The 12413-nt window shown below is 55.2% G+C and overlaps 1 protein-coding gene across 1 annotated transcript in view; it reads right to left on the minus strand.

Annotated features, from left to right (window-relative positions):
• SLIT1 (slit guidance ligand 1) overlaps positions 1 to 12413 on the minus strand; it is a 158523-nt gene that overhangs the window by 43895 nt on the left and 102215 nt on the right. The window contains exons 5-11 of the mRNA XM_036886502.2: positions 6842 to 6913; positions 5728 to 5799; positions 5029 to 5100; positions 4317 to 4480; positions 1708 to 1855; positions 1198 to 1269; positions 607 to 678 (exon numbers count right to left, since the gene is read on the minus strand). Of these exons, the coding sequence (XP_036742397.2) occupies positions 607 to 678; positions 1198 to 1269; positions 1708 to 1855; positions 4317 to 4480; positions 5029 to 5100; positions 5728 to 5799; positions 6842 to 6913 (672 nt within the window). The remainder of the gene's footprint in view (positions 1 to 606; positions 679 to 1197; positions 1270 to 1707; positions 1856 to 4316; positions 4481 to 5028; positions 5101 to 5727; positions 5800 to 6841; positions 6914 to 12413) is intronic.

The following is a 12413-nucleotide window of genomic DNA, read 5'->3' on the forward strand; positions in this document are numbered from 1 at the left end:
AACATTTCTGAGCTGAATTTCTGATGCTGTGTGATATGTTTTGCAGATTGATGGACCCCCTCAATAAACCCTTGAGGGAAGGGAAATACCAGAAAGAGGTGGAGGGAAATACTGTCTTCACATCACCCACCACAACTTGAGATCAGAGCATGTTTGGTATGAAAAGATACAAGATGTGGCAGATGTCACAACTGAAGCTGGTGGCTACTGCCCTTGCAGGTGACCCAAGGAAGGCTTAGGAGCATGGAGAGCTGGGCCTCTGCAGGGAGGCAGAGCCAGTGTGAGAGCCGGGCTGCGTCAGATGACGGCCACCAAGAAGGCTGGGACAGTCCCCACACTGGTGAGGAGCATGTTGCCAGGGCAACAGCTCTGCCTGACTTTTCCACACGCTCAGTCCTTGGTTTCTCCCTCCCTGGCTCAGCTGTGGACAGTCCACCAGCAAGCAACAGGGAGCCGGGCACAGCACCCCTGGACTTGGCTGCAGAGGGAGACCCACTGAGGCCAGGCTGGGTGGGGGGCTGTGCTCCCCACCCAGCCCCCAGCAGAGGGGCCCAGGCCCTGCTGGCCAACGTGGGGGACTTCCTGGAACTCAGCACTGCTACTCACAGAGAGTTCAGGGAGCGGAGGCCCTGGAAGGCGTCAGGCGCCATCTCTGCAATCTGGTTGTTGCTCAGGTCTCTGCAGGGTGAGCAGAAGGAGAGAAGGCTGAATCCCTCAGTGACCACGAAGCCCTGCCTGGTCCCTCTACCTCCCAGATGCCATGGGAGGGCAGGCAGTTCTTCGAAATCAGAAAAGTGAGGAACCAGTTCTCCCACCCGTCCAAAAACCCAAGGCCACCATTTCCCTCCACAGTCTGAGGGTGGGGCACTGTCCTCATCCAAGTCCTGCCCCACATCCCAGCTGTCCCCCATGCCCCTCTCATATTCACAAGGGCTCCTATCGGTGCCCAAGCTGAAATGGATGACTGAAAAGGAGCCATGTGCCAGTTAGGCCTCAGGCCAGCCCTGCAAGGGGGGTCACACCACCACATCCACTCGTCCCAGATCCCAGACAAGCCCGCAGGAAGGCCAGGCAGCAGCGTGCGCAGGGCGGCTCAGCAGCCAGAGACAGAGTCAGGACCTGCCCGGGCGCAGCAGGCCTGGTCCGCCTCTTCCTCCTGCCCCACGCTGACTCCCAGGAAGCCACAGGAACACTCACATCCTCCGCAGCTTCCTGTAAGGAGAGAAGGCTCCTGGGGGGATGGACTTGATCCCATTGAGCTCCAGGCGGCTGCAGAGGGAGAACACAGAGGAAGCCCAGGGTCAGGTCACCAGCCCCTGCTGTTGCCTGTTGGTTTCACCTGCCCAAACTGGGCCCTTTGCCCCTCCTGTCCCTGCTCCCAACCTCTGTATGGGGTAGCTGGCCGGGCACAGGCAGAGAAAAGGGGCTGCTGTGATCTGAGCTCCATTTTCCCAGGCTTACATGGCTGAAGGTGCCCGTGAACGATGCTCATACAAAGAAACTGATTCTAGCCAACTCACCCAGCTGGGCTGGACAGATGGACCACAGAGGAACACCCGGCCCAGCCAAGGCAAACTGTGTCTTCTCTGTTTGCACTGAGGGACTTTGAGACATGCACTGGGCTGCAGCTCGTCACTGGGCCACAGCGCCTAGCGCGGCCCGAGGTCCCACACCCCAGCCCCAGTGCCCACCCTGCCCTCCACTCACATCTCCGTCATGGTCTCAGGCAGGTTGGCAGGGATGGCAGTGAGGCCTTTGCCACGACAGTCCACGATGCCATTGCTGCAGCCGCACATGGCCGGGCAGGAGCCGGAGGAGAGGGTGCAGGAGGGCACGCGCCCCGCCTCCCCCTGGCCTGCGGAAACAGAGGGCTCTGACCTCAGGGTGTCCTCCGTCAGCGCCTCCCTCCCCAGGTGTGGACTGAAGGGTGGCGTAGGGCACACGGTGTTCCCAGGGATGCGGACAAGCCGGAGGGAATCACCAAGGACTGACAGCAGGTACCCCTTATGTGTTTGATGAACCTGAATCTTAACCTAACTGCTGCAAGACAGTGTGATTCACACACTAGGAAAAGCTTAGCCTAAATTCTGAAGCTCCAGTTCTAGTCCAGGTCACTCCACACTTCTGAGCCTGAGTAACCAGAGTGTGACAAGGACTAGGCTTCTTAACAGATCACTCTGTGCCCTGTGCTCTGGTAAGTGTTGTACATGAAACTTCTCATTTAATTCCACTGTTCCACCTGTGAGCAGTAAGATACTGTTGTGGCCATTTTACAGGCAAAAAAACCAAGTCCTTGATAGCAATTCATCTGTGGGAAATCACACAGCTAGCACATGGTGAAACCAGGCTGAAGCCCAGTGTCTAGTATAAATTGAAGTGTAACTTACATAAAGTATATTATCTTAAGTGATAGCTAGCCGAACTCCTACTCATGGATACGCCCACAGAACCGTCCCCCAGACAGGGAGCAATTCTGTCACCCAAGAAGGCTCCCTCGTGCTCCTTCCCCAAGGGCACTGCTGTTCGGAGATCTGTCACCGCAGATTTGTTCTGCTTGTCTGGACACTTCACACAAATGAAATCAGACAGCAGGCTCTCTAGCGCCTGGCTTCTCCCGCTCCATACAAAATATTTGAGATCTGCCCATGTTGTGTGCACCAGTAGTTTGTTCTCTTGTAATGCTGGGGTAGTATTCTGTTGTGAGGATATATCAGAATCAGTTAATCCAGCCTCTTGGTGGTGGACATTTGGGTTGTCTCCAACTCTGGACTGTTGGGAAAAAAGCCACCCTGCAAGGTGGCTGAGCCAACTTACACTCCCACCACTCTTTTAGCCTCTGATCCTTTCCTTGGTTACCGCAAAGGGTGTGTTGGTGGGAGGGGGTGGGGGAAGCCTGATATAGAACCCAAGGTATTCCAAATGCAAAGAAAGAGGCTTCATTTCAAAATAAAAATTGTCCAGGTGAGTTTCCCATACCTGTTCCTAAGACCTATGGCAGCTGCAATTACTCAGGGGAGCAGCCTCAGCCCGGTTGTCCTCACGAGCACATGCCCGGGCGCACACACTCACAGCATGCACTCCCATACCTGTCCTCGCACGCTCACACAGCCCTGAGTGCGGCGCTGGGGGTGGGAGGGGGGGTGACAGCCGCCCTGCGCCCGGAGCCTCACTCTGAGGAGAGGAGGCCCAGCCCCATAGACGCGTCTTCTTCAGAGCTCTACGTGGCTGGTGGGCTCTGACCACGGGTTTGGGAGAAATGGGCAGTCCCGAATCCTCTGCTGTGAACCTGAGAGCCATTCATTCGCCCAGCACACATTTCTGGAGCGTCTCTCTGTGCCAAGCACGGGCAGAGTGCTGAGGTTTTGGCCAGAAGCCACGACACATGGACTCCACGTGCTTGCAGAGCTCACGGCTACCAGGGACCTCCCCTCAGGTCAGGAAGGCTCCCTGGGCTCTGCAGGGTGACAAGGAGTCGACAGGCAGCAAGGTGGGAAGAGTGTGAGCAGTAGGGGAGCAGCCTGTGAGAAGGCCAGGCGAGAGGCAGCTGCTCAGGAGGGGGCAGAGGAGGCTCACCGGGGCCATGCTGGGTGGGGGGCCGCCGGGCAGGGATGACCTCACCCTGGTCCCGCTGGGTGGGGGGCACTGGGTGGGGGGCCACCAGGCAGGGATGACCGTGCCCTGGCCTTGCAGAGCTTGAGGGCAGCTTGGACTCTCCCAGGAGAACTGGGGGCCAGTGACTGGGAAGCAGCGGTGACCTGCCCAGACTCGTGGGCACTTTTACATCTTTCTGACTACGGGATGGACAGGAAGTGGGGTGGCCAGTCAGGAGCTCTCACCTCAAACTGAGGCTAGAAAACCCGACTCAAAGACTTCAAGGCAGCAGGGGTGAGGCAACGGGAGGAGGGAAGACGTGTAGTAGGAGAGGCAAGGAGGAGGTTGAGTGGGGGGCCAGGCGAGGGGTCAGAGGCATCAGGTAGAAGCAAAAAGAGTAAAGGGTGGGAGGGAGGATGGACAGAGGGACAGAAGGGGACGACGGGTGGAGGAGGCAAAGGGTGGGGGATAGGAAGAGAGGATGATGGGCAGGAGTGGAGGCCAGAGGTGACACTTGTAGGGACAAAGGTGATGGGTGAGAACAGGAGATAATGGGTGGGGCAGGAAGGGGAGCTGGGTGGGGCAGGTGATGAGTGGGGAGGATAAGGATAAGGACGGGAGGTGATGGGCGAAGACAGGAGGTACTGGGAACAAAGAAGATGGGGGGTGAGAGTAGCAGGAGGCAGGTGATGGCAGTTGGGAGAACCCCTGGCAGGTGCACCCACCTGAGCAGCTGAACTCGTTCTTCTGGACCTCGGCCACGTTGAGGCCACGCAGGCTGGCAGGGCCCGAGCACTGCGTGAAGAGTCCGATGGTTGGCCGCTGCCTCAGCCACTGCGAGAGCCAGGCCAGGTGGCAGTCGCAGAAGAGGTGGTTGGAGTGCAGGCGGCTGTAGGGGGACAGGAAGGCTCACAACCCACCTGGCCCCCAGCCCCTAGATGAGCCGTGGGAACCCTCCACCAGGGAGGGGGCCGAGACCCTGGGGCTGCAGCCCAAGCACAGTCACACTCAGTCAGCTGCGCAGCTCAGCTCCGACCTGCGGATCATCTGCAGCAGCGGAAACTTCCCGGCCGCTGCCCTTGGCTGCCCGCACGCTGGGGGCAGCCCTTTAGCTGGAGGGTGTGCGGCGAATGTCATGCATCTCACGGAGCTCACACAGACCCCCTGCCCCAAGTCACACCACTCATTTTCAAACACGAAAACCAATCACTTGTTTCCCAAGGAAAAATCAAACATAAATGACATTTAAGATCCTTCCATTTCAGCTGACCTCCCTCCTCCTCCAACCCCAATCAGCCCCATCCTGGAATGGCCACTGAGGGGGAAGAGAGAACGAGCTCCCTGCCCTGCCTGTGGAAGCCTGGGCCCCTCTCCCTGTGCCCCTGGCACCAGCCAGCACTTGGCTGCTGGGCTCCCAGCCGCCCCGGGGTGACTCACAAGGTCCGGAGCTTGGGCATGTGGTTGAAGCTGGAAACAGGGATGGTTGTGATATTGTTGTTGTTCAGGGTCCTGAGCAGGGAAACCAGAGTCATGTGTCATCTGCCCAGGAGGAAGTTACGTGGGAAGGAGGGACAAACAGGCAGATGCTCACACCCGGCTCCACGGCCCACCCCCGAGGCGAGCCGGCACTGGGCCGGGCTGGGGGCGATGCAGAAGAGCCACCTAGCCGCCCAGGACAGGGAAAGCCCTAGGCTGGGACAGCCATTTCAAGGCAGCTGCCCTAGACTGGGTCAGGTAGGACAGGCAAGGACGGAGCAAGGAGAGGGGGAGGATGCACACAGGTCTGGACTGGCTTGGAGGAAAGGACAGGGTTTAGACAGACAGACAGAAAGCAGAAGCACTCCCACCTCCTGTACCAGAAACTCCTGGAACACACAGCCACTGGCTGTGGGCTTTATCATGAGCAGGGGAAGCCTGAGTCACAAGCTGTGGACATGACCCATGGGCACGTGACCTCCCACCCTCAGTGGCGAGTCTAGGAGAGCAGAGAGCATGGTCTCTGTCCTGGGCCTAGAACTGTCCCCAGGCCCCCGGCCTCCTGTGCTGCTCCCAGGCCCCAATCCAGCTGCCTGGGCCTGGGCACCTACACTGGCCAGCCTCTCCACACCTCTGCCCTGTCTCCCATGTTTGACTTACAGCACCTCCAGCCCCCGCAGAGCCCGGAAGGCCCCTTCCTCAATGCAGCTGATCTGGTTCTTGTCCAGCTGTCTGTGAAGCAAAGGATAGTTACAGAGAGGACAGTATGTTGCCTAGAGCAATGGTGTCCAAATGTTTTGAGCAAGCACTCCATTAAAGAAAGAGACCCAATCATATGTATCAATTCAAATAGCAAACATTAATAAAAGCTTAAAGTTCCTTCTTATTTTTAGCTAAAATAGCATAAATAGAAGTTATATTGTATTCCTCTACCTAACCCTAGGAAGCAGGCACCCTTGTGCTCCATTTTGGAAACAACCTGGAGGGGGCTGGCAGCTGAAAATGAGAGTGTCTGTCACAGGAGCAGTGGCAGCCGGAGCTGGCAAACAGATTTCAGCCCAAGTGATGCTGACTAGTGGGGGCTGCCTGGAGTGCTGCTTCCAGAATCAACTGAAACTGTGATCTGTGCTCCTTGGGCAAGAATGCAGTGATCGATTACCACTGTCTGCTACAGGCATGGGGGCGGAGGGAGTTACACGCGTGCCAGGCATTTGCCATTTCTGCTTCGGTCCGCAGGAAGGTGGTAAGCCTGGACCAGAATAACTTTGAGTAATAGGAACAAACCATTTGATAATTTATTGAAATAAACTATTACATTTAAATGGCACTTGACAAAGTGTATTCATTTCCATGTCTTATTTAAACCTCAGAACAAGCCTGTGAGAGAAATAGTATATTCTCATTTTACAGAATAATATATGGAGGCTCCATGAAGTTAGCTGACCTGCAGCAGCTTACACAATAGGTACCTGGAAGAGAAGATTCAAACCCCGCTCTCCCACTCCACTGGAGGGCAAGGGCATGGAGACTGTGCCATTTAAATGGACCAAGAACATACCAAAGCACCCCAGAATTCAAGACACTCCCTTCAACCCAGTCCCCAAAGTCTGCCTATTTCCTGTGACCCCAGATTGTTCCAGAAGACCATGCTAGCACCAGCCACCTCAGAGCCCAGACCAGCTCCCTGGCTGCCTGGGCCACGGGCTCAGGGAGACCCATGATGGTGGGTGGCTCTGCAACCCCCACACCCCTGCTCTCCCGTGCCTGAACTCACAAATTCTTGAGGTCTGTAGCTCCACGAAAAGCTTTTCTAGGGATGGCCTGGATGGTGTTCTCACTTAGGTCCCTGCAAGGATAGGCCGGAGGGAGAGAAAACACTGGTCAGGAAAGATTGCTCCTGAGTGCCTTGATGAGCTGGGGAGGTCAGGAGGGCCAGATGGAATCCAGCACCTGGGAGAGTGTCTGGCATACACAGGCCCCTGCAGTGAGCATTAATTAATTAATGAGTGATGGAACTGGAGAGAGCCACCCTGTCCTGGACAGAGCTTGGTCCTCGGCCACCTCCCCTTCTCTTGGCAGAGGGGTTACAACTGCAGGGAGAAGCCTGGGGCAGCCGTGACCAACTATGCCAGACCCCAACCCTGTCCGACAGACCCAAAGGGGTCAGCTCAGCCCCCACAGCACCGTCCAGGACTACAAAGGAAGAGCTTCTCAAAGGGCGATGTCACCTGTGCTGAGCTCGCTAACAGCTCACTCTCCATTTTACTGCTGCTGGTGGAGCCTCAGGAAGGAGGCACAATGGGCTCCCAGGTAGCCCAGCCAGTAGCTGGCCGACCCAGATCATGATCCTCAGGCTGGGTCTGACTCCAGATCCGTGTTCTCGGGCCTGCGAGTAGCAGGCATCCGAGAGTCTGGGCCCACACCGGGGTCTACAGCAAGCTGAGGGAAGGGGCTCACGGCCCACACGCCTGCTCTCCATGCCGCCTACAGGCTGCAGTGCTGCAGCCCTGTCCTGTGGCTTGGATGGCAGGGATTGCCAAGGCCTTCATCATCTCCCCATTATCAGTGTCCTGATGTGAGGGAGGAGACATTGCAGGGATTCTGCAAATCCCCAGCCTCTATGACCTCCAAGCCAGCTTCTGGATCCTTCCTCCAGCTCCCCTGGCACATGAGGCCTCTGGCACCTGTCCACCCACCTCTCTTTCCATTTCTTGACAGCCTCACTACAGACTTTTACAAACGCACCTTTCCGGGGCTGCTTTTCCTTTCCACTGTGGTGCCACCAACTGCCCCTGTGTTCTGAGCACATCCCTCAGGCCAGCACTGCCCAGCACTCACTCAGGTGAACTTGCTTGATTCTGGTACTAACCGTGGGGCAAATACTATTACCATCCCCCTTTTACAAAGGAAGAAAGGGAAGCTCAGAGAAGTTAAGCAACTTCTTCAAGGAAACACAGCAGGCACTGGTGGCTCCAGAAGTTGAAGCAGGGCTATCAGGTCCCAGAGCCTCCCCTTGCACAGCTGCCCTGGGGGCAGGAACTGGAGTGGGGACTGATCCCTCACCCATTTGGCAGAGGGGGCAACTGAGCTCCAAGAAGTTAAGTAATTTTCCCAAGGTTAGACCAGGATGGGGACCCAGGCAGTCTGCAGGAGAGCCTTGCATCAGACACACCTTCAGGGTCCTTAAGCTGGACAGCCAAGGGCTAAGTGTCAGGACATGGGACCCAATGCCTGGCAGTTCTGTAGACCCCTGCAAGGCCCACAGGGCTTTGACCATATCCTTCTTTTCAGTCATTCATCACACAAACCTCACAGTTCACTGTGAGCCCTGAGAACACGGCCCCCAGGGCTCCCCAGCACACAGTCCCCTCTGTCTGGGTTTTCCCATAGGACCCTGAGCTCAGAGAAGCAGGCAGCAGTAAATTTCAAGTCCACCCTTATGACCCCCTTCCTCTCCTTCTCTAATACCACGTGTGTCTTCATACTCTTCTCCTTGACCTGGGTCAGTTGTGCCATGTCTCCAGCACCCCTGTTCAGTCTGCCCGTGTTCCCAGAGATATTCTGTACCTTAACTGCCCCAGCATCCCCACTCCTCATTGCCTGCCTCAGTGTTCCCTTTCTCAGAAATTCCCACCAACCCCGTATGTCAGAGGAGAGGAGAGCACTTCAGCCTCTAACTGTCGGCCTAATCCCGACGGCATCCCTGCCTCACCTGGAGGGAGCTCCTCGATGGCTACATCCCCTTCTCCATTGCTCTGTCTTACGCAAGTAATTGCTACCATGGCGGTACATCCATCCTGGCCCTACCCTTCCCTTGGCCTGTGGACTTGCTTGCTCCCTCTTCTTAAGCAGAGTGCTGGCACTGGGCAGGTGATCTGACAGGTAAATTAATGGGCTGGGACCAAGGGCTGTGCAGGCCACACAGGCAAACAAGAGACTGCCTGTACTCAGGAGCTCATGGTCACAGGAGTTCCTAAGTAACTAGGAGCCAGGACAGATGTAGGAGCCCTACACAGAACCAAACCTGCCTTGACAGAGCTACTGCAGTGACAGCAGGCACCGGGGACAGCAGGGCACCTGCAGTTAACCACAGATGCACAGTCCACCCCAGGGCACTCAGCCCCGGGAAGACACAGATGGGAAGCCAGCAGACGAAATCTCCATTCCTTCATCCAGCAAGTGTGTGCGCAGAGCTGACCACCCACTGGGGACAGCACAAAGACTTATGCTTCAGCTGACAATAACTGCTGGAAGAGCAGTATTTCCAAAGAGATGTGAGAGCTCAGAGAAGTGAGTGGACAGTTCTGCCTCAGGGGAGGCGATGAACTCTGAAGTGGATCCTGCAAAGTAAGTCAGAATTTTCCAGACAGGAGAGGGAAAGGAGAAAAGCGCCTTTGGGGCAGTGCAAACAGCAGGTGCAAACCCGGAGGCAGGAAAGAACACGGTAGGCAGGATGGGGGAATATCATGCAGTCTGGCATGGCTGGCGTGTGCCCATGGGGGCTTGTGGTGGTTTTGAAATATGTCCATAAGTTCATTGACATTCCTTCCTTCAAAATGTGGAGCCTAGTTCTCCTCGCCTTGATCGTGGGTGGGATTTAGTAACTCATGTTTTTTCTCCCCTGCAGATCAGAGTACAGAACTTTAATGTCAGTAACTCACTTCTAAAGGATAGAATATGACAGAAGTGATCGTGGGTAACTTCTGAGACTAGACCATAAAAGACACTGTAGCTTCCTCCTCACACCCTGTCAGATCACTCCCTCTGGGAGAAGCCAGCCACCATGTTACAAGGATGCCCAAGCAGCTCTCTGGAGAGGCCCCACAGAGAGGAACTGAGGCCTCCTGCCGATACCCCCACTGGCTTGCCAGCAATGTGAGCCATCATGGAAGTAGATTCTCCAGCCCCAGGCAAGCCCTCAGACTCCACAGACAGCCGTGGTCTGAATGTCTACGCCATCCCCTTCAATTCAAATGCTGAAATCCTAATGCCCGGTGTGATGAGATTAGGAAGAGGACCTTTGGGAGGTGCTTAGGTCATGAAGGTGGAGCCCTTGAGAATGGGACTAGTGCCTTCCTTGAAGAGGTCTCCCCATTGCCCCTTCCAGCAACAACAATGAGCCAGCAAGTAGGACTTCATCAAACACTGAGTCTGCTGGCACCACGATCCTGGCCTTCCCAGCCTCCAGAACTGTGAGAAATAAATATTGTTGTTTATAAGCTACCCAGCTGATGGCCTTTTTGTCATAGCAGCCTGAACAGCAAGACACAGCCCCAGCCAACATTTTGACTGCACTCTCATGAAGGACCCTAAACCACCTACAGGAACTGTGAGATAATAAATGTTTATTGGCTCTTTCAGCCCACTGCATTTCAAGATAGCTGGCTCCACGACAATCACTGACTGAAAGAGGGGTGCTTTGGGGGAATGGCCTGAGAGAGGGGTGGCTCAGAAGCCGTGCTGGAGAGCATGGCCCAGCCTCTGCGGGCACCAGGACCCTGAGAGCTTTGGAGGCATGCAGGCGGGCTTAGGCTGGACGTGAGTCCAAGTGAGCTGAAAAAGGTTAGCAACTTGGCTCCATCGCTATCCTCCTTGGGCCTCTGTTTCCTCATTTGTCAGATGTAGGCTGGACCAGATAATCTCCTCATCCCCCCACCAACATGGGCCACCACATGCCCGCCGCTGTTCCACAGCATAGCAAGCAAGGTACTGGGTTCTTAGAGCACTTGAGATCCCAGGGAGGAGGGCAGGGGAGGGGGAGCCTGCTGCTGGCAAGACACCTTCTGAGAGGGGCAGGAGAGAGAGGACAGACACAGCCACTGCCTTCTCCTGCCCACAGGGAATCAGAGAGAACGGAGCACACATGGGGAGAGCAAGACAAGGGCAGGGAGGAGCGGTGGCCTGGAGACAGGCTTTGGAAGATGGAGGGCGCACAGCAGACAGGGCCTCCGGCAGGACCATCATCTCAGCTGCAGCGGGCAGTCAGCCCTTCAGCCGTGGGGGGAGGGAACTCCGGGCCAGCAGCTTACAGCCGCTATTCTGTTTAATCCTCACCACAACCCTGCAAGGAAGGTTTTTTATTTGTATCGATTAGTTTATTGATTTAGGCCAACTTTGTTCCAGAAAGGCTTTAAGGTGGCTTATAGGGATTTATAAAACAGCAAGAGAGCAGGAGTGAAAAGTGGGGCAAAGAGAAGAAAAATCAATGGCGGATTTGATTTTTCAAACCAAGAGCGCAGCACCATATGACCCACTCCCCCACCAGGTCCAGGCACAGCCTGGGCTTCAGGCTTTCCAAGATACAATGTGAAAAGGGGAAACTAGCTGGTTAACAGCACCCCCCACCCCCACCCCAATACATATAAATTGAAAAGGAGCAGTTTCCCAGGAGTATAGCTGTTTTGGGAACTAAGATGAGACAAGAATTTCTCCAGGTGCCTTTATAAAAAATGACAGTGTAGCCTAATCAATAACACTAGATCCTTATAACAAATGGGCTATGGGTGTCTGTTTCTTATAAGAGCATCGTATCAAAATACAATCCAGGAAAAGCAATTCTGTAAGGACTCACCCCTGAGGAGCTTCATGGGGAGGGAGAGGCACATGGTCTGTGCAAAGGCAGGGGAGGCATAGTGAGCCTGGCATAACCGGGAGTGGCTGGGTTTACCTGGGAAGAGGGAGTCATCAGGAAGGAGCCTCGCAGGCCAGAGAAGATGACAGGTTAGACCAGACAGGGGTGTGATCTGATGGCCTTTTAGACACCACCCTGGGGCACCAAACCTTACAGAGAAAAGAAGCTGCCCCCAGGCAGGCAGGTGGTGCAACACCAGGAGTCAATCCATAAGGCGAGGGTCCAGGCTCCGGTGTGAACCCACCAGGGCCAGCCCACAGCAGTGAGCAGCCCGTTCTGTTAAAATGGTAAGGGAAATTGAATTTGAGACCCTGGGAAGACCAGCCCCTAGACCAGAAGAAAACAGGTGAGCTTTGGATGTCTGAGGAAAATCAGTGGCTGGCAATGGAGGGGGTGGTGGAAAGAGCCTGAACTCCGCGATGAGAAGAATCTAGACTGAATTCCTACGTCCACCATTTACTAGCCATGGGTACACACCTGAGAGCTCAATTTCCCTATTTGTAAAATGGAGGTTTAAAAAAACTTACTACACGCGGGTTTGGAGAAAAATAAGTGAGTTCATGTATTTAAACTTCTGTCTTATTACTTCAATTCGGCAATATTTAAGAAATGCTGGCTTTTGTCAGCCTTAAACACAGTTGGCCAATCCCTGTCCCGTTGTTTCCAGTGTGATCACCAGGGGGCGCCAGAAGCCTGTCCTGGACTTAATTGCCTG

Source organism: Manis pentadactyla, chromosome 8 (genome assembly GCF_030020395.1).
Source record: "Manis pentadactyla isolate mManPen7 chromosome 8, mManPen7.hap1, whole genome shotgun sequence".
In the NCBI taxonomy this organism is placed as follows: domain Eukaryota; kingdom Metazoa; phylum Chordata; class Mammalia; order Pholidota; family Manidae; genus Manis; species Manis pentadactyla.